This window comes from Taeniopygia guttata, chromosome 5 (genome assembly GCF_048771995.1).
Source record: "Taeniopygia guttata chromosome 5, bTaeGut7.mat, whole genome shotgun sequence".
NCBI classification, from domain to species: Eukaryota; Metazoa; Chordata; class Aves; order Passeriformes; family Estrildidae; genus Taeniopygia; species Taeniopygia guttata.
In genome coordinates, this window is record NC_133030.1 from 37649378 (window position 1) to 37675655 (window position 26278).

At 34.8% G+C, this 26278-nt stretch overlaps 1 protein-coding gene across 3 annotated transcripts in view; it reads right to left on the reverse strand.

The window, feature by feature from the left end:
* The window catches only part of PRKD1 (protein kinase D1), a 115257-nt gene that overhangs the window by 32804 nt on the left and 56175 nt on the right, over nt 1-26278 (reverse strand). For 2 of the 3 annotated variants that reach the window (XM_072930181.1, XM_012574024.5), the window contains exons 2-5: nt 23615-23753; nt 8451-8582; nt 7589-7749; nt 4851-4874 (exon numbers count right to left, since the gene is read on the reverse strand). In XM_072930181.1, the coding sequence (XP_072786282.1) occupies nt 4851-4874; nt 7589-7749; nt 8451-8582; nt 23615-23729 (432 nt within the window). In that variant the 5' untranslated portion in view covers nt 23730-23753. The remainder of the gene's footprint in view (nt 1-4850; nt 4875-7588; nt 7750-8450; nt 8583-23614; nt 23754-26278) is intronic. The other variant, XM_030274575.4, reaches the window with a different exon arrangement.

Below are 26278 nucleotides of genomic sequence, written 5' to 3' on the forward strand. Positions count from 1 at the left end.
ATAAATACTGATTTACCCACCAATGGATTAAGCTGTTCCTATTACCTGGATGAGTTTGACCACGTTGTAGCATTCACATCTATTCCTTCCAGGCACAGAAATCAAAGAAACTGTAGGGAGATGCTGAAGGGACTAATGGGATGCAATAAAAGCTGATGGCTTGGACACAGAGGTGGCCTCTTGGGAACAAAGACAAGGACCAGCTCTGCAGTCCAGCTGCATGGGCTAGTCTAAAATGTAAAAGAGACTGCTGTTTGCCTTATTCCTTTTAAAAAAAGTTTTGACAGCCTCACTAAATACGTCCCAGGGATTATGAAAAGCTTTACCAAAAAGCTTCATGTTTTAATTTTACGAGTCAGAAAGCAACTATTTCTATTTTGGCAATCATGCTTGCGGAAACATGCTCAAGTTAGTAACCTTCACTCAAAAGAGAACAGGCTACGCAACTTATACTCTCCTAAATATATGGTTTTTTCAAAACTTACACAAAGAAGTGCTAACCTTTTGCAGGCTCAATATCTAAGAAGTGTTGCAACATTAGTCCTGCAGTTTACCCTGAGATATTCAATCAGAAATAACAAAAGTATTCCTACAATTTTGAAACGTTTGCCTCAACAAAAGAATAAATTATTACAATCTAGGGGTTTTTATTTACTTGGAAAATAGAGAAAAGTGACATCTATTTTAAAAAAACCAAACAGCAATGTTTGGATGCAGTTTCATTTTTAGTGTTGAAACAGACTTGTTGAAACATGCATTTCCTCCCTACATTAAAGGCAGAGGATAAAGCCTTAATATGTTCATACACAATTCCTTCACAGGAAGCTACTGTCAAGTGAGATGTTAGATATCTATGTAACCACAGGAACTCTGTTTTTAATGCAATGCAAATGTTGACTTTCTTTTACAAATTAAACTATGTAACTGTAATTAAGTGAATTCAAAGAAACAAATCTGCAGTTAAATATACTGCAATACCACACTTAAGACTGCAATCAACTGTGTTGTCTTTCAAGGTTTCTTGCACTCCTCTCTAAGTCAAGCATATGATTTAATCCTACAAGCACTACAGTTAGATAGCTATGGTCTGAAAAACATTTCAATTTCACATGTGTAAAAACATCAAAGGACTGACTTCAGTACAAGCTGTTTAATATTGAACTATCCACAGATGGGTATTATTACATACACCTTTCTTCTACTCAGACATCAATAGCAGCAGACAGTGGTTTGAATGCTCTGTCTGTAACCTGCCTTATTTTGGAAAGTAACAATAGAAGATTACTGGGTTGCAGCAGGCATTGTGGGACTATGCTGACTCCTCAAAACCAGGGAATTCCCAAAACAAAAACTCTTTTTGGATTTGCTAGTACCAGCAGCCATAGTAAGACTTACATAGCACAAAGCTTTTTTTCCAGCATCTTAAAGACAGAGGTTCATTCAAAAATACTAGGTTTAGTTTAATCTTGTATCATGTACTTCATAATTTTAAGTATATTAATTAATAAGTTATTTTCATAGAAGTATCATGCAGTATTAGAATGTCCACATCAGAAGCCAGACCTGGCAGCTTCATTATGCCTGCTAAATAAAGCTTATAAAAAGGGGGAGAAAAAGCACACATGATGACACAAAGGTATCACAGCCAAATTATAATCAAATTATAATTCAGTACAAAACCCTTCAGATAGTCTTTGCACTATCCTGATGCATCCTCTCATATAAAATCTTGGGGTTCCACCCCCCCCACCCCCCCGCCTGTATAAATGTGCCCCATCTGTCACTGTCTACATTCCATCCTTACCAAATCAGGGATAACTGACAGGTCTTTAGGCTTAACCACAGACACTGGTTTGGAAAGTTTTGACTCTGGACAGAGGAGATACAGACAATCCTATCTTGTGAGGCCTGAAGTAAGTCTGGGGGCAGTACTAACCAATACAGAAAAACAAGATTATGTATTAGAAGGGAGGGAAAGCACCACTGAACACACCTAGGCCACGTAAGTGGAGATAAAAGGTTGTGTTGATTGCCATTATCCCTCAAAGTAATGTTTTCACAATTCACAACAACCCAAATGATCACGAATAATGTCTCAGAGATACTACAGGGAAGCAAAATGTGTGCTGCAGCATTTGGCAATTTTCAATATGCGCAAATCCTTCTGCTAGTACTTAGAAACCACAAGAACATAGCTCCTAATCTTCCTTAGATGTACCACTTTGAATATCATAGATCACAGATCTGCAACACTTTTAAGAAAAAACAGAACGACATTTGAAATACTTTTTTATTTTGACCTTTAGCATGTTTAACTAAATTACTGTAAAAAAGTAATAAAACTAAAAAATACATTAAAGTTTTGGAATTAATTTAAATACCTATGTTCAACTTTCAGTGTCAGATTCACTGAGTTCTCAATTCTTAGTTCTGTTTAGTGCATGACCCTATATTCGCCTGGTGCCTCTGGCACTAGATCAATGTGAACACTACTTAGATCAGTTTAATTACTCAAAGCCTCTATCCCCTTCTATTATTTTCAAATGAACTCTAGATTTTGGAGCAAACTCCAGGAGCTCTACCCATAGGGGTTTTTATTAAACATATGGGCACACTGCAAGTAAATTTCCATTCAGACAGAGAGGAATGTGCAGTGTGTATCACTGGAGCATGGAAAGATAACTTGAGGGTGACAAGAATAAATCAGAACAGTATTGATTCACAGTTAACTCGAGTGCCTTCAAAAGAAAATATTAATTTTGCCTTTGAGGATCTTTGGTCTAATGAACTCTACTTCAGCCATTAGAAAAAGACTTGTAATTAGAAGTGGTTTAAGGCACCAAGATACTCTCAGCTGTATCACCCCAGCTCTTATTCCCTCCCTCAAGCACCTTTTTTTTCCAGTTCAGTGAGCTGGTGAGAGTCCCTACACAAGACTCTGTAGAGACTGGAACTGGGATAAGGAGATGCATCTTTTGTAGGAGTGTGGAAAACAAAGGCTTCTTAGAGTGGTTATTTCTGAGTCACTGGAAACAAGGACTCCTTATTTCAGAGGCAAAGACAAAAAGGCATCTATATTAAAGTGTTGGGTGTGAGGGAAGAAAGAAAATGACCACCCACGACTCAAGACTATTCCCTCCCAGAGCATCTACTGTCCTAGTTCTGCAGAATCACTCTTCTATATATAGCTAAGAAGCCTCAAGCCAGCTCTGCTTATAACAAATCTACAGATGCAAGCAAAACCTGGTGCTTTGTATTCTGTCAGTGATACATAAATAATATTTTCAACTAAAACTATATAAATTTAAAATTATTTAGCAAAAAAGAATTGTAAATCCTGATTCTTCATCAAAAAGCAAAGATAATATGTAACATTCCACTTACCTATGCCCCAAGAGACACATTATTCCTATTTTAAAAGTAAAGCTCAGCTAGACTTTTTCTGAGAAATCACTTCAAGTGTGTTTATAAAATGACCTTAATATATTTGTTACTTCTAGAAAACAAAAACAACTTCCCAAAATAATGGAAACATATATTAAAAAATAGAAATAAAATACTATTGTGTCATATAAATGTATTTTAAAGCAAAGCCCCAGACAGCTAACACATTTTCTTTTCACAATTTGTTTTTCCTCCAAATACCTTTTTTTCATGCTTACCTTTAATTACTGCTACTTTAGGGTAACCCACCATCATCCATCCAGATTGGCAGATTCATCATTTATCCGACAGCACAGTATTTAGAATAAAATTATCTTAGATATTACAAAAACTGTGGTTCATATATACATTTTTGTATTGCTTTATGGATATTCTGTGGAGCTGGAATTCTGCAGCACACAGTAAGAATGTATGTGTTTTAGGAAGAAATAGAAACCTCATTCCTGGAAGTGTTCAGTGGGGCTTTGAGCAACTGGTCTAGTGAAAGATGACCCTATCCATTGTAGAGAGCTGGAACCATATGATCTTTAAGGTCCCTTCCAAACTAAGTCATTCTATGATTATAGGAAATAAACTTATTTCTTCCAAAGAAATAGATGTATGACCATGGAAATCTTCATTTTAGCATAACAAAATATTCCTCAGACTAACTATGTCATATTTCTAAAATGTTGTATTTTCAACATGTGCAAAGCCTGCTCTTTTCTGGTTGCATCCCAAATATATGCTGCAAGGGAAAGATGCCAATACTTCTTAGTTTCAAAAGCTTTTGAAACTTTAAACACAACCCAAACTTCTTTAGAAAATCCAAAGTGAAAGTCAAAGAGAGAAAACTTTGACCTGAATTGCTCAATTTTTATTTTTTTTTTAGTTAGACTTGACACTCTTTTTATATAGAGCTGTAACTTATTTGTACACAGTTCATGGCTATTTCCACAGAAATATAGAATCCTAGACTGTTTGGGGATTTTTAATTCCACCACAATCTGAAAGGAAGAGCTACCCCGATGGTAGTATGGTGTCAGAAGTTTATCACTGATGAGCATTTGAATGTGAGGTTTGTTTGTTCTTGTATATTTAAAAATATAATGTTTATTTTCTACATTAGTCCAGCAAATTCCCAAGTCCTGAAAGTGAAGTAATTTTTTTTTTCCTATGTGTTACTACCATTAGGGTTTCAGTCTAGCCAATGACCTCTTTCATGCCTAAGAAACGCAAAAGTCACTTGTGTATTGAAATATTTTAATGTTCACTAATTTTACTGTTTAGCATAAGAATTATGATCTTCACTTTGGAATCTGGACATTACTAATCTGAATTAAGTCCTGCATGCCTTCAAACTCATACTGATTATCATAAAAGAGGATGTTGCTAATAGCATGGTAAGGAGTAATTTCAGTACATACCTCATAGCCAGGGCTGACAGGAGACTGACAGGTAGTTGGAAAGAAGAAAAAACAGAACAAAGAAAAAGAGGGGAGAAAAAGACAGAAAATAATGTTATTTTAGAAGCAAGCATGAATGTGGGATCATATTATACTCTCATTCTTTTTTACAGAATAAATGCTTAAGAACTGCATTTGAGCTGAGATGTTAAAATCTGGGTTGCATTGTAGCCTCCCACTTCTACATTGTTTTTAACATTTCTGTTGATGAGTTTTATACTACTAAGTAAAGAATTAGAAGAAGATTTTATTCTTTGGAAGTAGATTTTTAAAGCTGTACTTAAATACAGTCCCCATTCAATTTTCAGCTCAAATGAAATGTCTTATTGGCTAATGAAAACATTTATACCCAAATTGAAACTATTTCTGTGCATGGTGATTCCCTATGCAAGGATAATTAACGTATAGATGCATTTTGCATGATTCCATATCATTCTGTCACAAAGACTTTTAGAGGACAAAATTTCATAACTTATTCACTTTATAAGTGCCGTTTCTCCAGAAGGCAGGCTTACATGCTGTGTCTCCTATCAGGTGCACACATCAACACAAAACAAGAAACAACTCAGTTTGATAATTACATCTATCAAAGACCTCCAGGATTTATTCCTTCTCAACTGCTCTAACTCTACATGGTAATTAGAGGTAAAAATACATTTATTTTAGTCCTATTTGAAGAACAGATAGATATATCTGTTATATATATTTTTTGTTATATTTTGTTAGCAGTGATTAAAGTAACAAAACAATATTATTAATTAATAGTACACTTTTCTGAACAAGGTTGATGTTTTTCAGTATACTCACAAAGACTGTAGAAAAATGAAAGACATTCTAAAGTGCATGGTTTGATTGGCATCACCATATAAAATGCCATAAAACTTATCTCATAAGCATTGCAGAAGAATTGAGTCCAAAGGACAGATCTGGTACATGAGAACTGACAAAGCTTATGCCACTTAAAAAAAAGCAGGGTGGGAGGGTAGGAATGGAAATACATTTAAAGGAAAAAAAAAACTAAACAGAAGAAAAGACATGAAGCCATGTGTGAGAGCATTTCTGAAAACCTGGTAAATGATACTAGGATTTCATGAAATAAAAGTGAGATAAGAAAACTATTTGATTTCTCCAGGCCCCTCCCTTTACCTACTGCAAATATATTTTCTTTGGGCGTGCACGTGTGTGTGAGCATGTGTGATGTTCTGAATCATCAACATAGGGACACCAATGTTTACAAGTTCTCACAGGTATAGCCTGCAGTATAGACAGCACTTACTGCGTCTCTCCACTGGCAATATTAATGCTGTCAAACACTTTGAAATATATAGCTTTGCAGAACAGGTATTTTGTATAATAATGTGTCAGCAAACAACACAGTCATATAATTCAAAATGCTTTCAAATTGAAAAATTTTTGCTACATTTTAACTGTACAGTGCAGTGAATATTTCTAGAGGTTATACCAGGATGCTCATTCATACCATTTTTTAAACAAAACAAAACAAAAAAAGATCAGAATTAGGGCCAGTCTTCCTCAAAACTTTCTGTCTTGGTCAAAGTAATTTCTGAAACAACCTGCTGAGAATTATGATTAATCCATAAACATTTGTTGCTGTGGTTTGCAGAACTTAAGCACCTTACTCATTTATGCAGCTTTTCAATTAAAAATACAGATTCATAATGTTAACCTTAATTTCCAAGTAGCTTTAGACTAATGATAATCAGGAACATAAGTACATAATTATGGTTCATAGATGGTACTGCATCTAACACCATGTCTACATAATTTGCAACAGCGTCCTTTTAGTATGTCAAGTTTAATAAGTTTAATATTCTAATTGAGAGGAAAACATGATAATTGTTGTGTGTACTTATAAATTCTTTCCTCTCTTTTAAACCTTAAGGTTTTCAAAACCTTCACTTCGGAGTGGATACATTTATACACTGTGTAAAATCTTAACTATTCAAGTATATTATGACCATGAGTGCTAAAGAGAACAGACATGCTAAAAATAAAAAATAGGTATAATTGTAATTTACTCCAATGAACATTCCACTTTCATTTCAGAAAACAAACATATTAATGAATATACAAGTACACCATATATTTACATGCTTTTGTGGATACTGTACATCTATATATACATCTACACGTTTAAATTCAGACATATATTCACCACAAAGAGCCATTTAAGGATCTAATAGAGATTTCTCCTACTTTCTTCTGAACATCCAGAAATATGCTAAATATACAGGCTCCAACTAATTAACAACAGACTTGACTGTGACAGACACTCAGTTTAGTGCTGTGGTGTCTGGGTCACAGCGCTCTAATGAGGCAAACCTTTATTAGGCCAAGGGAAATAATGGTCCCATACAGAAGAAATTAAAACACCTAGTTCCAGAAGAGATTCTTCAAGATCCAACTACTTATATTAGCATGGGTGGCAGTTTTAGGCCTTAAAAATAACTTAATTCTTGACAAATGATACTCCTGAGAGTATTAGAAGTGACACATACCTTAAACCCACATACCTTAAGTTGGTGACCTCCCTTCTACGTCAAGATGCCTTCTCTTAATTTATAATTTACATACCACTCTCCTCTGTAGTCTGTAATAGGCAAAACCAGATTCTATAGCACTAAATATCATTGTTTCTCAGCTCCTCCCATGGCCTCTACAGCTAGGGAATGCCATACCAGAAGGGCTTCATCCGTCACACTGGGTGAGGGCTCTGCAGAAACTGTTCGAATGGTGCTGAGTCCTGTTAGGGATACATTTGACAGGCGTCTTTTCCGTACACCACTGCAGTTGTTAGGAATTTTAAATGCACATCTCTTATGGTAGTTCAGACCACATCCTGAAAAGAGAAATTTAAAACCATCTGATTATGGTTTACTAATCAAAAAAGCAATTAATTTTGGATGTTCCAAAAACAACACAAATTCAAAAACATCAACCCTAATTTTGATGAAACTCTTCCCTCTACCCTGCTCTTTTATTCTAGCAAATTGTTAGAGAAATAATGTTAACAGCTCCAAACAGATATATTACAACCAGTGGTTTTTTTCTCTGTTTTTTCAAAACCTATGATCTTAAAGAGCAGGAAATTTCTATGATCAGCACTTAGAAGGCAAGGAGGTCTCACTGCAAATGGTATATTTAATTTAGTCTACCAGAAGTCAAATAGTGTGGCAAAGTGTGGCAAAGTGAGAAAACTTAGCTATTACAACTTCATATGGATTGACAGTAACTTCAGTTAAATAATCTGAATTACTGCGATACAAAATGAGACACGGGCTCATTAAAAAACATAAGGGAAGAGTAAGACACGCATGCTTTTCTTAAAACTACGTATCAACCAAAGTTTTTTACACTCAAGGTTACAGAGCCATACCTAAGATGCCTCAGAGCAGTCAAAAAGGTAAGTTCTTTAATCAGTTAATTCCTTTGACAGTTCTTACTGTCTCTAATTCAAAAGCTGCTTTAGACACAACACACAGAAGCATAATGGAAAAGTCTCTTCTTTAGACTGAAAAATTACATCTCACTGCAGCTTACCTTCACATTTGAGTCCCTGACGCACCAGCCCCCACAGCATCTCTCCACAATGGTCACAAAAGGCTGGAGCACGATACGAATGAACAAACAGAGCATGGGGCCGGATTTGGAAGTCTTCAAATGTAGCAGAAGCTATAGCAGTGAGATCATACAAAAAAATTAAGATAAATAAAAAGTAACATAACTACTGTTCTTCACTTATTAGGTACTTCACAGAACAAAACAAAACTCCTTTTGGCCACTAGGATGCTGAACTTTGAATTTGGAATTGCTCACTACATAATATTTTGAAAACAAAAAGAGTGATGGCGTATCTTCATACTACAATGACCACTGGAAAAAGCATAAAGCTGCATTTACAAACCTGCAGCAATGATGTCTCTGACAACATTTTTCCAGTCAAACACAGGAGTATAACAGCATATCAATATTTACTAAAATTGTCAGAGTTCAATCAAACATCAGAAACCTTTCAAAATACTTTTTTATAGATTTTACTCGCTACATCTTAAAGGTAATAGGTACGTAAAATAAACTGAACACATTCAGTAAAGAAATACTGCAAGGTAGTGGTTTTTTGGTTTTGCATCTAAAATTGTCTGTTTCTGCTGATCACTTGGTATAATTAATTCAGCAGCCTATGTTGGTATCAGTAAACTGATGACACAAAAACCTATATTAGAGCTTAAAAACAAAACATGTAATGATATGTACAAATTTCAATAGAGAAAAAAAACCTCGCAGGGCAGCCTGAAGGATGGTTGTGCATATCTTGAAGTACCAAATCCTTACGATGTGACATGAGCCTGCCTGCAACTAATGTAACATCTGCAAAAGTTAGAGTGGCTAGCAAAAGGCACTATTGCAAACTCTAAAAATAACTAAAATTTTTTTTAAAAGTATTTATAATACAGCCAGTACCACACTTTGAAAAACAGACTTAAATGAAATATTTTCCTTTTCTTATTAACTATCTTAAACATATGTCAGATAGTTTAAAGAAATATCTGTCAAATGTTAAATAGTAATCACATTTGCAAACATTTGATCTCACCCATTTAAACAAGTTATTTGTGCGCTTACTCTTCACAGATATCAGGATGAATACAACAGGTGCATAGGCATTTAACAGAAATATTTTGTCTTTCAACAGTAATACATTCCTGATTTGCAACTGACAGAAAGAAAGAAAGACAAAAAAACAAAACAAAAAAACCAGAACAAACCCACAAAAAAAAAAAAAAAAAAACCACACAAAACAAAAACAACCATTCCCCCCCTCCAGCCCTGTTTTTTAATGGCTCAATTCAAAGGAATTCCTAAAAGATCCAAATACCCTGGCTTGTCTACTAATGAAAAGAGAACCAAAAATCTGCATACTGATCAAGAAAATATTTTTAACAATAGAAGGGGATCACTAAAGACTTATGTCCTGGTCTCAGTTGGTTCTCTGCAAAAACCCACTACTCTTTTCCAAAATTGTCCACAGAAAAAAAAGTTTCTAGTCTCAACCAGTCTTGAGATCTATTAACTAAAGTATTTAGAATACTATCCCAAAAGTAGGATCCAATGATTCCAATCATATCAAAATTCACTTTTTCAAAATGTTTTTACTAGAACAATGCAAATCATTTAACAGTTTGTTTATTTCAGGATTCCCCTTTCTTCTCTTGGGATTATTTCATAAAAACCTCAATTACAAAAGTTTACTTAATTCATAACACTAGGACCTCATAAAACAGTCCAACATATTAGAAATATCCTGAAATTAAATTAAATAGTTTTGTATTTATCTAAAAATGTAAGGTATATTTTTCACTCAAGGACTTTCAAATACTTGTTCAAATATATTATTTTTCTATTTTTTTCCATACTATAATGGTCAAATTCACTGTTCAGCAATGCTCACCCTGTAACAACAATGCTCTCCTTGGTCTACTAGAAAACACAGCTGATCACAGAATAGGTTGGGTTTGGAAGACACCACAGTGGGTCTTCTGGTCCAACTTCCCTGCTCAAGCAGGGTCATCCTAGAGCATGTGGCACAGGATCGCTCCAGGTGGTTCTTGAATATCTCTGGTGTGGGAGACTCCACAGTTTCTCTGTGCAATCTGTTCCAGTGCTCAGTCACCTGCACAGTAAAGAAGTTCTTCCTTATATTCAGGTGGAACTTCCCATGCATCAGGTTTTGCATGTTGCCTCTTGTCCTATTGCTTGGCACCATCGAAAAGAGCCTGGCTCCAGCTTCTTAGCACCCTCCCTTCAGAAAACATTTCAGATGTTGAACAGATTTCTTGTTGTCACAGTCAGGCAGCAGACACCTCTCTGGTCCTACCATGTATGGGCACCAACTGAGCTGTGATAGGTCAGCAGCTGGATAAAATCAAATTATAGATGCAAATCATACTGACCCTTAATAATTCACTTCCTCTTCTCTAGCCTGGTCTATGAAATCATGATATAATATGTGAAGACATGGTCTTCAAGATTTTGGAAACTCCAGTCACACAACGCACTACAACATGCTACGACATTTACTCAGGAACTCAGCTATAAACATATCACTAAGCCTTCCCACCTCTCCATTTGTCTCCTTCAGACCTTCCATCTAGAGATTCGAGCCTCATCTCTTCTGTTCCAGACTTTTGTTCATGGATTTTGCATAGCATGTATACCTACAGCTTTACGAAGAATATTGCAAACTTTTTGTTTATAAAAGTAGACTTTCCTGAGATTGTTTCTAGAAGCATATCAGTAACAACTAAACCACTATTAAAACAAGGGATATGTACAATAAAAACAGTCTACATCACAATCTAGCAAAGGATTTATGTATCAAAGTTCAGGACAATTACACTGAATAACCTAACATCATGCCTGTATTCATGTTCTGCATTGAATCAATTATGCTTACTAAGTTGGAAGACTGGAGAGGAGTTGTACATTGATTTACTGGGTAGTTTTACACATAGTATGAACAGTGCATCAAAACCACGAACAGTCTAATTAAAATAAGTAACTCTGTTAACTTCAGTTTAAGAATTTAGATAATGGATTAAAAACACATTATCTTAAAATAGCTTAGAAACCCTGGGGATTGTGAGAAGATTCTACATTTCCCCTGTAGAATCAAACCTGAAATCAAAATCTCCCATTAGTAGTTTTGCCTTAGGAAGTGATTTTTAAATTAGGTCTTCCTTTCAAACTTCTTCCTACGACCTAGTCAGTCAACTTTTTTTAAATTACATGTCTAGAAAGCCTTTCCTATAGCCATTAGCATTCAAAGCTGTAACCTTCAGAATATTCCTGTTATTCACTGGAAAAAAAAAACAAAAACAAAACAACAAAACAACCCAAAGCCCTGCTGATTAAGAGAAAGATATGTATATTTTTTTCCATGTTAAATTGAGGCTTTTCTTGGTAAACAAAAACCTTCTGTAATCAGACTACCCTTTTGCTTTGACAGAGTACTGATGGGATGAAGACTGTTTTGTGGCTGTATGTAAATGTGTGCTGTAAAAAAAAGGAGGCCTCCAAATATGCCTATAAGCACATCCTAAAAAACTTAATTACTCAGCAGAAAAGTTTGTGATTTTATGTTCTTAATATGACACCATTACGCTGTTAACTCACAGATTACCTTATCATCATCAATTTAAGCTTTCCTAGTATCACCAAAACATAGGCATTGAAACTGCAACAGTTTTGACAAGACTATTTCATCAAGTCTATTAATGACTTGGCTGTTAATGGCTAGTACTCCTTGTTCTGGGCTTTTTAGCAGATCTATCATTCAGCACAGCTGGAAAGTAAAACATAAAGACATTGTAAATGAGAGAGAAAAAGTATTACATTCAGAAAGAGGCAAGTTATTTACTTCACCATTTTGTGTTCCAAGTCCAAAAGTGCTCTGAACTATAAGCAGAGGTGAGATCCTGCTATTATCAGTAACAGGGCTTCACATAATGGGCACTGTCATCTTGCATCCACACCCCTCACAGCAGAAGAAACCATCAATCACAAGACTAGCAATATTTTGCAGCTACAAAAAGCAGGCATGCTCCTGCTACCTTCTCCCATTTGGAATGCATATAAGGGTAATGTATTTGGTTGAGTTCCCACAGGCATTTGTAACTTGAGTCCTTACAAGTGCTGGCATCCATCACTTAAAAAAATAATATAAATCACAAGTATACACTACTAAACTTAGACACTGGTTAAACAATAACAATTAATGACTGACTACACAACTCAGCTGGACTAAGAGAAAGGAAACCATTTTATTCTTTTCAATGTTCCAATCCTGGCAATCAAATTCAGTTTGAGTTTCCAGAGTTTCATTTAAATTAGCAGAGTTCTGGCAGTTCATACAGGCCAAAGACTTAATATCTGAGCTCCATCCTAAAATCTGAATTAAAATCGAAACTAAAGTTATCAGGACCTTAATACTGACTAGAAATAATTACTTCCTAAAATCTATACATGTGCATATTTATAATCATTCTGTTTCTTTATTTGTTCTGCTTTGAAGTAGGGAAACTTCAACATGGAAAATTTGAACCCTTTTTGGATATGAATGTGAATATTTTACCACTCTAGATTTTACATACAGGGGAATTCCTTCTAATACAATAAATTTAATTTTATTTTCTTTACCTATTACAATTTTAACCCAATGCTTTAGGTAAAACCAGTTCTAATTAGGAATGCTAAATTGACATTCAGGGACAGAGGGAAAGACACATTTTCAAAACTGAATTTGGAACTCTCGAGCAGAAGCCTGCTAGTTGCTAAAAGCAACTGGTACAGGCTAGCCACATTTTTTTTATAATACCCAGACAAATCAAAAGCTGCATGTCCTCAATCCTCCAGTGACAGAAATACAAGAAACCAAATCACCTGCTACAAGACTGATAACACGTTGTGCTGCTGCACCTGGACTATTTAATTTGGAAACATGAGCTTGGGTGTCCAGAAAGTCAGAGAGAAGAAAAAGAAAGGTTCCTAAAAAGAAACAGTAATGTCAGAAAGAAGTGGAAGATGTTGGAAATAAGGGAAGATCCCAGAGATCAGAGAGAGATGGAGGCCAGAGAACCTCCTCCGTAATTTTGATCCATGATGCCCAAGGCTGGTAGCTGCACATGGTGCCACAGCAAGAACAAACAAGACTTTGTGCCCAGCCTTCCTTGGCCAGCAGTTACCTCCTTACTTAGAGGGGCAGTGGGAAGCTGGCAAATGTAAGGCTGAGAAGGGAGTAAATTAGTCAGCGTGGGAGGCATCCAAGTAAGTAAGGCTCTTATCTCCTTCCTTCTTAAATCCCAGTATCCAGATTCACTATGGGCTCTTTCTCATCAGTCACATGTCCCCTGAAGGGGACAATAAGCCATTTACAAGCATTTGTCCAGTGCTAGCTCAGAATTTTAAGAAGTGTTAATAAAAGATTAGCATTTATGAGTCAATGTGCTTGATTCATCTGTACACTCTGAATTTTTAAACTTCAATTTTGATGTACTTCTATTTATTTGCAAATGATTCCACAGTTTCAAATTTACAAACTATATAGCTCACTAGGTTTAAGTTTATTTGAAAACCCATCACACAATTTTTTCATTATGGATTTACCCATTTTTCACCCAAGTGGAAAAAACAGCAATACCTTACTTCACAGCTTCAGGCCCGGTTAATCACAAAATACTGTAAAGGTATCAATTTAGCACAGGAAAAGAAATTAAATACTCTGCAGGTTTCCTAGAGCTATGGATGCAGTATTCAAAATGGATTCTGACTACTGGGATTAAGGAGCAACCCCAAACGAAAAAAAAAACCTCTTGCTCCTTTTTCATGCTCTGACTGATCTAAATTAGTATCTTAAAGGAAATGCTGTGACTCCTTTACATTTTTATTTACTCTGTTTTTTTTTAATTATCTTCACAGATCTTTTCCAAGGATTCTGAAAAAAAAACTCAAAAAGAAGAGGTGCTCAAAAGGAATTAATAGCACTTGTAAAACATACTTGATTCCAAGAAGTTTCTTTCATAAAAGGTTAAGATTTTTTTTGTTATATGGTGAATAAATGCTACTGGCTAAAAATATAATGGAATTAAAAGTACAATCTTATGCTGAACTCAGTAACGAATGGAAGAACCACCTCTGCATATATTAAATTATTTTTAACTATACTGTTACCTATCTACAAAGGTTTAGATATATTTTAGAATTACCCCAAAAATTTATAAACATGTACCGTTACAGAACAACTACAAGTGGGTTGTTTTGGGGTTTTTTTTGCATAGTTTTATAATCCACAAGCCCTGATGGGATGCACCGAGCAGTAGTGAGGGAACTGGCTGATGTCCTTGTGAGGCAACAATCTTTGAATGATCATGCTGACTGGGAGAAATGCCCAAACTCTGGAGGAAAGCAAATGTCATTTCCACCTTCAAGAAGGGTGGGAAAGAGGACCCAAGGGAACTAAATGCCAGGAAGTCTCATCTGAAGCGTCTGAAAGGTGATGAAACAACAAATCCTAGTATGACCACTTCTGGAATATGCTTTAGTGTCTGATTAATAATGCTTTCTTAAGGTCTCAGATTTTTGATCAGACCATCAAAGATGTGGAACAGAAGCATGACTATATATAACCATTCAGTTTTCTCAGCCCCACTTGAATCTTTCTAGGATAACACGAGAAAAGGGAAAGGGGAAATTAAAAATGCTGAAGAACCACACAAGATGACATAACCTGGAAGAAATAAATTAATTATTGTTCTGAATTGTGGTTGGTTTTTAAAAATTGTTTACAAAACTTCAATAATGACTCATCATTAAAACATCTCCAGTGCCTAACCTGATCGGTAGGTCAAAATTACATAAGCAAAATGTTTAGTTGCTCACTAAAGACAAGAGAAGTGTTCTACTCAGAACATGTTTACCCCATATTTCATTCATGTACCTAAATAATTAGAAATTAACACTAGGAAATGGTGATGCTAATATTCCCCATATGACATTCGGTGTTCAGTTGCTGTGAACAGCTGTGACACATGAGGAAACCCTCTAGAGGCATGGAAGAGACTTGCATATAAACAGAGATTAAAAGACTGGAAGACTGGAATTCTTCTGTTTGGAGAGGAAATGAGCAAGAGTTTACTGGACTCAATAAGCAGAAAAAGCAAAAAAAAACCCCAAACAAAACCAACCAAACAAAAAACCAAAACAAAACAAAACAAAAACAAAACAACAAAAAACCCCAACAAACCAGGAAACAAACATAACTGCGGCAGAATAACCTTCTGCACTACCAAACTACAGTGATAGGAGTCTTCATTTCCTAAGAATCAGGAAAGCTCTCCAACCTTCTTTTTGGCAACAAATCACATCTTAACTATGTTAACAGAAACATTCTTGGGGCCTCTTTAAAAGCCAGAGTGAGCCAGATTTCAGCTGGAATGACAAAATCTCCAGGCTTGAGTCACAACTACCATCGAGATATAAAAACTAGCAGACTGCAATCTGTGGCAGTGCCTGAGTTCCTTCTCCTTAGTTGCCATTTCAAATTGCTCTATTCCCAAAGGGAAGAGGATTGCTTGTTTGTACTTGGACCTCTTTTATCTACAAACCCCAAGCACTTCCTAGAAGAAGATGTGTATCCTACCACAAAGGGCTGCAAACATAATTTTTATGAAATTACTATGAGACTGTGTATTTCTATTTGCTCTTTCAAAATCAAAGCCAGCAGTGAGTCAATGGAAATAAATTAATTGAGTTCAATAGTGATATTTTTACATAAGCCATATTCAATTTGAAGCCTACTGAAGCACCGAGTTATTGAGACAACTTCAGAAAAACTAAAAAAGCAGAGTTCCTCTAAACACTAGATTTTTTTCCTGACATACATCTGAGCAGTGTAGAATAAACTGTTGACCACGTATATAAATTGTCTGATGTTATTCCAAGTAGGCAAGTTATTCCAAGTGGGTTACCCTTCATTTTTCAATGTGCTGAATCATTTACAGCTACTCTCTATTCCGGACCACTACTGTCATTTAACGAATATACTGATACAAGTGTTTCATCAAGCATGTACTGGTCAAAGAAACTATTGAACAAATCAATCAAACAAAACCCTGTATGACAAATCAAAGAGTCTTCTGCTTAGCTGAAGCAAGGCTTGCTCCCCATTTAATTTTTAGCTGGTGAGAATTACCTACTGGGGAGGTAAATATTTGATGAAAGGGGATGGCGGCTGGTGAGGAAAAGAGAATTCTTTGAATGGTGGCAGTTTTATAATTAAAATCTGTATTAGTAGCAAAAACAACTGGCACAATATGAAGAACTGTGAAAAAATTAATTGAAGAAAAGAATTAATTGACGTTTCCTTATCCAAATATTAAAAAAAATTCCTTAAAGAGATTCAATTCTTTTTTCCTTTTATACAACTTCAACTGAACTTAGAGCAGTGGTCTCCAAAGTGAGGTGCACACACCTCTGGGTGTGCAAAAGACAATCCATTAGGGTACAGAAAGAAAATATTGTAACTTCAGCTACATATATAAATTTTAAATAAATACACACATATTGAAGGTATATGCTTGAAGATTTTCAGTGATGAGGTGCACAAAAAGAAATTTTGACTTTGCCACTGTATCTTTAAGAAAAGCTCAAGCGCTGTTAAAGATATATCCTGTGAAATAATTTATAGCTATACACAAGTTTCACATATCGTAGATGTAAAGAAAGACTAAACAGTAAATAAACTTGCAAAACAGTAAAAAGTCCTTTGATGAAAATATGTTTTTTATTATCACACACTTTTTTCCATCAATTCCTTTTTAATTATAAGCTTTCCATATTGATTCCGAATGCTAATCAGATTATAGCATTGCATTGTAAGTCTAAATGAGCACACAAACATCTATTAAAATACTGGACAACTTTTGCAGACTCCAAGTTTCATTCATCACCTCAAGTCTTTTAAGAAAGGATCAGTTGACATGGAGGCTGCTGAAGTATAAATCTTGAATTACATATTGAGTTATTGTTACTAATTGGATTGCATTAAATTCAGTCAAAATTATAGTATCGGAAATCTTTTTTTAAATGGCAAATGTGATATGTATCATATTAAGAAAACTGAGAAAAAATTAATAAGAAAGGTAAAAAGAATTGCCTCACTGAACTAAGAATACTTTAAGGAGAATAAGGAGGTTTTTTTTTTTTAATCCAGAGGCTTTAAAATAAATATAATATACAAATAAAATACTTAATTTGGTCCACTTTGGAAGCTGACAGGCATTTTTTAATACATTAACTGCAATTAATATAGCTAATCAGCATCAGTTCCATCTTTCTTGGAAAGATGGCTGTACAATTTATTGAGGTGAGGCCTGTTAAAGTGGTATGACATGATTTTTGTCTCTTTACATTGAAATCATGTGATAGGAATACAAAAGCATAAGAATTACTGGATCAGACAAAAACACACTAAACCTGGAATCCTGTGTTTGAAAGAGGAGTTCTCAAAGCAGCATCAGCATTCTGTGAAGCAGAGAAGGTGACAAAGGCATATGACACAAGGGCAGTGACATTACAAGCCATTTTCTGTTCCATTGCTACACCTGACACTTTACTAGTAATGCTTTCCAGATATTCATTAATGCATTTAACAGCATAGACTTAAGTATCTTGCTGGTAATCTGCTTCCACTGTGAAAACAGCATGCACTTCTACCCTTTGCTTCCTAAGCCATGGACAGTTATTTATCCATTTGAGCATTTACCCTTTTCTCTTGTGAAAGCATCATTTTTTTACAAGCATTTGGACTGAAAGTGTTTGCATTAAATCTGGAAAACTAAATGAAGTATCTCAAATAAACCGACAATTTTGTTAAAGAGCACACAAACCAAAAATGTATTCTCTAAAAAAATCAGACAATTAAGAGATGTGTAAGGTTGGATGTTTGATCTATTAGGTAGCAGTGAAACAGTGACTTCTCATATACAGGCACTGTCCAGAAAGTAACAAATAACACAGTTATATATGGAAAAAAAAGACAAAGAGGCAAACACAAACAAAAAATGAAAGAATCTTTCAGTCCTAACAACCGCAAACACAGTCATCTATCTGAAATTCATGACCCAAGAAAAATGTTAGACTAATGAAAAGTGAGGGATACAAAATCAATCAACTTTAACCTAATCACTAATGAGCCTTAACTCTACAGAAACAAGAAAAATGACAGCTAGAGAAAGTTGAAATGACATAAAGGAAGAATAATTGTTAAAGATTTCATCTTAGACAGAATAAAGATACTTATATTTCTAAAGACACCAAAAAACAGCATGCTAACATAGCCATGAAGGCACCAAGAGAAGGATGCTCTTCAATCATAACAAAGCAAAATCACAAACTGTGACCAACTATATAACTACTATAATATTATGTTCAGAGATACAATATCATAGTGTTTCATCTCAAGTTGAACTAACACTACAATCCAGTTATGTGTTGATAAATGGCATTTACTGTAATTGTACAGCTATCCACAGCTTTTATTCAGCCCAGTATATTTTATCACAGGCAGTATATACTGTACAAAATCAAAATAAAAGGTCCACATCTAACAATCAGGTGATCTACCATCTATGTGATATTGCAACAGAAACAGCTTCTTAACAAAAGCACTGGATCAATTCCTGCCCTCATCAGCTCAGCAAGGGAACGTAAAATAGCTGCTATTTGACTCTCTTGCTTTAGGAATCCTGCCAAGTTGAGCACAACTGGTCACAGCAAGCAGATGAAGTACATTCCACTAATACACAAGAAGCTAACATTTCACTGTCTGCTTTCCAGCAGCAGACAAAAACCTCTTACATCTCAATGGAACTTTGCCCAGTAAAAACAAGACAGAATTTTTATAAACAAACCCATATTAAAACTGTAAATATACAATTTTTTTCCCTCTATATCATGAATAGACTTGGAAAATTTACACAGCAGCTTTTAATAAACTTCATGAACAAGGTACAGAAGAGGACAAACTACACTGACAAAAACAAGTCTAAAGACATCTAAAGTAATTGTTTCCTTGAAGTCCTCAAAAAACAGAACTCAAAAAGAGAATACAGACGTACAGAAGCACAGCAATTCTCATCTGTCAGCTTGTTCTATAGAGTCTGCACCTCCATTTAAAAAACCAACACATAGGGTTATTCTGAAAAAAGCCACACACACACAGATGAAGGGTGGCAATTGCATGAACAGACATCTTTAAATAATATCTTCAACATATTACTCATTTCAGAAACGGGCAAACTCATCTACTTTCCATATGTCATATAACAATTATAAGTAAAAACTTGTTAACTATTTAACTTCTCTGCAAAGAAAGGGTAGGTATTAAGGACAGCACCTATCATTAATATCGATGCATCAACAAACTGCAGTTGAAATAACTTATTTTTAGAAGCTAGTCAAAACAACACTGAAGATCTCCAAACACCTAGGAGTTAATTTAAAGAAGAGAGTTTATCACAGCAAAAATAATCCATTATGTTCAAATTTATTGTGAATTGTACATTATATTATTTTTATAATTAATGTTTGCATCCTTTATTTCATGAGTGGAACACGAAAGCTAAATTTTCAGAGATCCAGTTGAAGATTTCAGCAAATACTACTTGATCACATCAAGACTGAAGGACATTTTTCAGCTTAAACTCACTTTACATGAACATGCTTCCTTTTCTTGAACAAACAGGAAAACTACATTTGAGAGAGAGATCTAAAAAGATGTAACTTCTGGTTTCTATTATTTTCAGTGTTTATAATTGACTGACTACTCATTTACAGCCATCTTTGACTGTAACTTAGACTGCAACTTCTCTACCTTCCTTCCTGATTTTGGGCTGCCTACTAATTTTTATATGGCATTCTAATAAAAGGAACCCTTCGTACAAATACCCTTTGATAAAATCCTTTCTCCAAAGATTCAGATGCTTTTCACTCTGAAACACATAGAAGCATATCTTGGATTCAATGAACATATTAGCAGAGATTTCCACAGAAGTAGCAAAGAATTTTCTTCCTTTGTGCATCTGAAGACAACATGAACTTTCCAATATTTTGGAGAAAAAATTAAATAGAAAATACACAGCTAAGAAAACAGAAACATGGTGAGTTATATTAGTGGGTATCAGTGATACTGTTCAATGAATGCCCAGGAGTTCAGCCTAAAAAACCAAATGTATTCAACATACAAATTTTTGGTTCTAATACATTTCTCAAGTCTTCCTATATCCCTAGACAAACACTATTAGAATCTCATAAATAAAGTGTTCAAACAGATATTTTTTAAAATACATAAAATAAAAGGAAAAAATAACAGAAGTAGAACTTCTAGTAGAAGTAGAACTTCTAGTAGAAGTAAACCCGTATTTATTAGGGCTAGTACATTCATCGTAAAAGTTCCCTTTTCCTCTTTCTGCAGCTAACTAAATCTCATACACTCTTATAATAATGTTTGACCTTTCAGTTCCAAAATGCCAGAATCTATATTGGCATTGAACCACAATTCATCTGGCTGACTGCAATAGCCTGTGCTTATCTCCTCTGGAGGAGTCAGCAAACAGACACATAACATTTGTTCAGCACACGACCTGATTCTTGCAGTCCATTAAAATACTACGTAGTATTTCACCAATGCAAAATGCAAGTAAGAATTTTCATTAGGAATACAAAAGCACAGCAGCTGCTGTAATATGAGCTGAGTAAATTTATTGTGTTTCACCAGACATCTTTTGCTCTAACACAAGCTGTTTCAGTTACATTGCATGACATCTGCAGGTACAATTTTCTTCCCTAAAATGGCTATGGCGCTTCATCTACAGTGAACAACACCTCTCCCATGGTAAGTTTCTGTAGATAATTTTAAGCTCTTTCAAGAACTTGTAATAAAGCGCTAAACCAGAAAACAATCATATTTACTAATCCTTAAACTGCCAAGAACAAATGCGCAGTAGGAAAAAAAAATTCACGGCTGGTCCTGCTTTTTTAATAAAAGTTTTAAATAAATGGCAATGAAAAATAGAAAATGCATACTTACTGATTGTATAACCCAGAATACAAGGTCTGACAGTTCAGCTTTCTCTACTCTGACAAGTATTGACCTCAGCAATAAAAAATGAATGCAGTCGATCAGTACAGCTTTTGACATCAGATATCAGTGCCCCAGGGGATGCTGACCCAAAGCACATGGAGTTTTCAGCAGCAAAGCCATAGCAAAAACAATGTGTTCTACTGCCTCTTTTGGACATGACATTCAAAAACAATTACCATAATATACCTTGAATTCACAAGAACTTTAGAATGTATATTCTGTTTAGTTCTCTATAATGAAGGGGAGAAATAAAACACTTCAATCAGTTCAACATATGCATCTGAACATATATTGTATATCATTTGTCCTTCCACTGCTCAAGCACTCAATATCATACACTGTAGTGCTGAAGGCCAATCTCTTCTGTTTCCATTTTTTTTTAATCCCTTCAAAATAAATTTTCAGTGCATATTATTAAACATTCTGAAAAAGACTTCTTATGGCCCTGTATTTAGATGGACTTTGTCCTTTAATTAAAAAGGAGATAACCCATCTACAGCTACTTCTATATGCACTATTTCTAAGATCCATAATAATTTTAAACTACGTCTATGTATTTTTTAATAAAAAACTGCCTGCATTACTTTGAATACTTCCCTAAACTTTACAGATTGTTTGTACATTTCTTTCTCATTTTCAGTGTTGCAGAACTGGGAATACTTCCCCACCCTTTATATGACACAGGAATTGTCTGCAAAAATGAATTGCTGCATTTAGTTTAAGCTCATTTGGGGAGGACACTAATGGTTTCAAGTGTTTATTGAGGAAATGTTTAATTTGAGGCATCTAACTGAAGGTTTTAATTTTTAATAGTGCCATCAGTCAGGACATGACATACTATAAGTTTCATTAGCTGTTCTTTGCTCCTAAAGATTTAAACAGTTACTTGCCTAATTTTGGCAAATTAGCAGTTATGTGATCTACACTTCATATAAGCAATGATCAAATAAAGCACTAAAGTCCTTGTTAACTTTTTTCACTGCATTACAATTACTGATGTGGAGTGATTATGTTCTGTGGGAAATATTAAGTTCAGATTACTGGTACCTTTTTGAAAGTGAAAAACTTGTTTCCCGATATGGTAAAGATGAATGATGTCTTACAGGAATGACATGCATTATTCCTTATTTCACGTTATCCTATTCTAAACAAAGAATGTGGAATAGGGTCCTACACAAGAAAACCATGTTTAAAAGCTCAGTTGGCTTAGACAATGTGACCTCATTCTTACTTCCACTCTTTTCAGCATTCATTAGGACTTGGCCTTTCTCTTCACTAATCCTACACTCTTCTACAGTTGCAATTTTTACTTTCATATGGCATACATGTCTCTGTACTTTTAAGCATTTTTCCAGATCCTCTAACTGCATGTTCCAAAAATTCAGCTCTTCAACCATCTTCCAAGTTTTACTTGCCAAATAGCACCTTTACATCTTTAAGGTTCCAGCATTCACTCTACTGCAGACCCATGCAAACTTTGCACCATTCCGAGTCACAAAGCTCACATCTTCTTACATCTAAGCTTCTGACAAGTCCTATTGACACCCAGTGACATCCTCAGACTTCTATATTTGAGTCACATAACTGTGCTCTCCCCTTCCTCTTATAATTTAAAAAAATAAATAATGTAAAGAGTCAGAGCATTCTTGGCAAGCATAATTATGCAGGGCTTTGAAAAAGCAATTACTCTATTTCCAGTAGACAGTTTCATAGCACTCTACATAGAGAAAAATGCTTATTAATGTTAACATTAACTACTTAACTGGCTCATTAACACTATTAACTAGTAATATGGATGAAAGGATTTGTTACAAAACATGCAGAGCAACAGAAAAAAAAGTAAAAGGCATAATATGCCTAAATACGTCTGAGAAAGGAATCAAGAAAAAAGACATTTTGGTTGTATGGACTCTCAACTATGCTGGGTCAAAATCTAATTGGGAGAAAACTACTCTGGATATTTTCATTTGCAAAAGAATGAGAGCAAATTTAATTGTTTTTTAGTTACCTGATAAGACAACTTCAACTAGGTCTCCTTCTTGGATATCTGCAGCTGATTTCACCAACTGGAGAATGTTCTCAGAGGTAGGGTCGTGGCGGAAGAGTAAGATTTTGTCGTACATTCCATAAAAACCACATTCGGGAAACTGCAAATGCAAATGCAAATCCATGAGAATTTACTATGCTGTAAAACATGTAAAATACCAAACTGTAAAACACAATGAATGTATAATGAAATTTTGAGGGCAGACTGGACCACTTCTCAGACTAGTATCAAATATGATATATATTTTCTCATCTACGAAAATATTTATCACTATATTCTGAAATGCTTTTTCCTCCAAGCAAGTAAGCTCATTTGCCTTTCTCTTCCTGTGAACAATGCAGTATCCACTAGGAAATGAGACAGAAGTAAATGTATCCTGCAGCCACTACTGGTAACTTTTTCCTCACACAAGTTCGTGAGTAAGATGATTTAATTAGACCTGGAAGAGGTGTTTGGACTAGATGTCCTTTTGAGTGCCCTTCTAGTCTATATTATATTATTTAAGGATTCTATGATCTCTCCCCAGATGTCTGCCCAAAAGATGCTTTGAAGCCAAAAGAAATATATTTCAGCTCTGCCTAAGATGCAATGCTTAAATGACAACTCAATGTGAAATATCTGGTTTTTGAGACTGAAGTTATCAGGCATATAAAACAATGTTGCAAAACAGTATTTCAAAATTTAATCATAATAATTTGTTTCAATGCAGAGAAATTGGAGCTTCAAAATCAGATTAAATCCCGTTTAAACTAAAAAAGTTTTTTTAAAAGCCCTGAGGTTATACTGGAGATTATTATCTACATAGCTTTTTTCTATTTTTCTTTTTTTTTTTTCTGCGGCAAAAAGATTGGTGCTTTTCTTCATGCTCCCAGCCTAAAGAACTAAGACTTTGTTCTGAAAACACAACCAGAAACCCCTTCTATGTAAAAAAAATCCACTCAGTTTTACATCAATGCACTACTGCATGTTTTGGCAACATGCAATGAAAAAAACCACAATGACAAGAACAGCCAGAGAAATAAACTGGTATGTTTTGAGGTTATATACAAACAGAGTGGCATTCCTAAGAATTTTCTTTTATAGAGGCAGTGAAATATTATTCTTCAAAATGGGAACTGCTGATCGTTTTCAAAAACTGCAAGATTTTTCTCATTTCACTGGATTTCAGAAGCACCACAGGCATTTCCCTCTAAATAAATTATGATTTAAATTGTTTGCTCTCTCTTTATATTCCCATTCCATTTGCTCTTTTCAAATAGCTCTACTTTTTCTACCCAAAAAAGTATTTTCAATATTACACATACTATGTGTGTAGAAATACGTGTATCATGAGGTGTCAGTTTTTATATTCTGTAGAAAAAAGTAAACTCAGTCACAGCAATTTTTGATAAATTACATACAAGAAATATCTTCTGCTTGAATTTGTTTTCCCCAGATACACTACTCTCACATCAAAACAGTCATTTTGATGGTGCGATTCTTCAAATATTGTATAAGGACCAACTGTTGCAACAGTCACAAAAATTCCTTCAGCTATGCTTATTCCTGCCAACAATAATGCTGATATGCACAGACCAAAGAAAACAAAAAGAAGCCACGATGCTTGAAGGCTTTACACCACCAAAAACAGCACTGAGTTTTGCTAAACACGAGAAAAAACAGGGGAATTATGGTATTGGGGCTAAATTCCCAAATACTAATTGAAGGCCTCCTTTCACTATAATAACTGCTTAAAGAAGAATTACCAGAGCTAAATGGTCATTATTATTGCCATAATGAGAAAATACAGTGCACCTGTAAAAATCAGGAGTGGAAGACTTGCTTACATGGGGCTCAGAAACAGGATGTATTTCTGGCTGCTTAACAAGTCATCAGTGGTAATTAAGATATCAAAGCTGGCCATAAACACCTTGTTTGCCTACTCCAAGTGTGAAGTAAAATGAATCACTTTAATGGCCTTTCCGTGTGTTTCAGTCAAAGGTGCTTCAGTTTACAAGTGAAACTGGATAAATGACCTTTACAGCATAATAACTTGCTTAACTGCCATAGTTTAGCTGTGTATTTCAAACGTGTCCTGCCTCCCCGTTTTTAAAAATAGAAATATTAGCTTTTGAACATGATCACTTACCAGTAATTCTAGGTTCCAGATTTAAAATTTAGTAAAATTTCTGTATCAACTCAAGTCTATCCCCAGTCTTGATGTTATTTATTAGATACCCATATGTCTTGGTTTAAGAAAATGTCAAGGAAAACACTCTAAAATGAGCTCTCCTCCTTTGTTTTAACCAATCCCTTTCCACCAATAAGCAGAAACAAAATATGTGTAGACATAAGTGAAGAAATAAATTTACTAAAAAGTAAACTGCAGCAGGCAAATAACAGACTTCTATTCCAAACACTGAGCATTAAAAAAATGCTGTCTAAACATTCACATAGAACACATTTTATATGATATTGTAGTAGCTTTTATGGTAAAAAGAGTAAATATTATTAGCATTTGAAGTAATCTGCAATAAGCACACCGAAATTGTGTGCTTCTTTCATTTTCTAAAAACATTACATCACAATTATCTACCCATAAGACTTTAAAGAAATACAAAATAAAATTATGTTTTCAGATGAAAA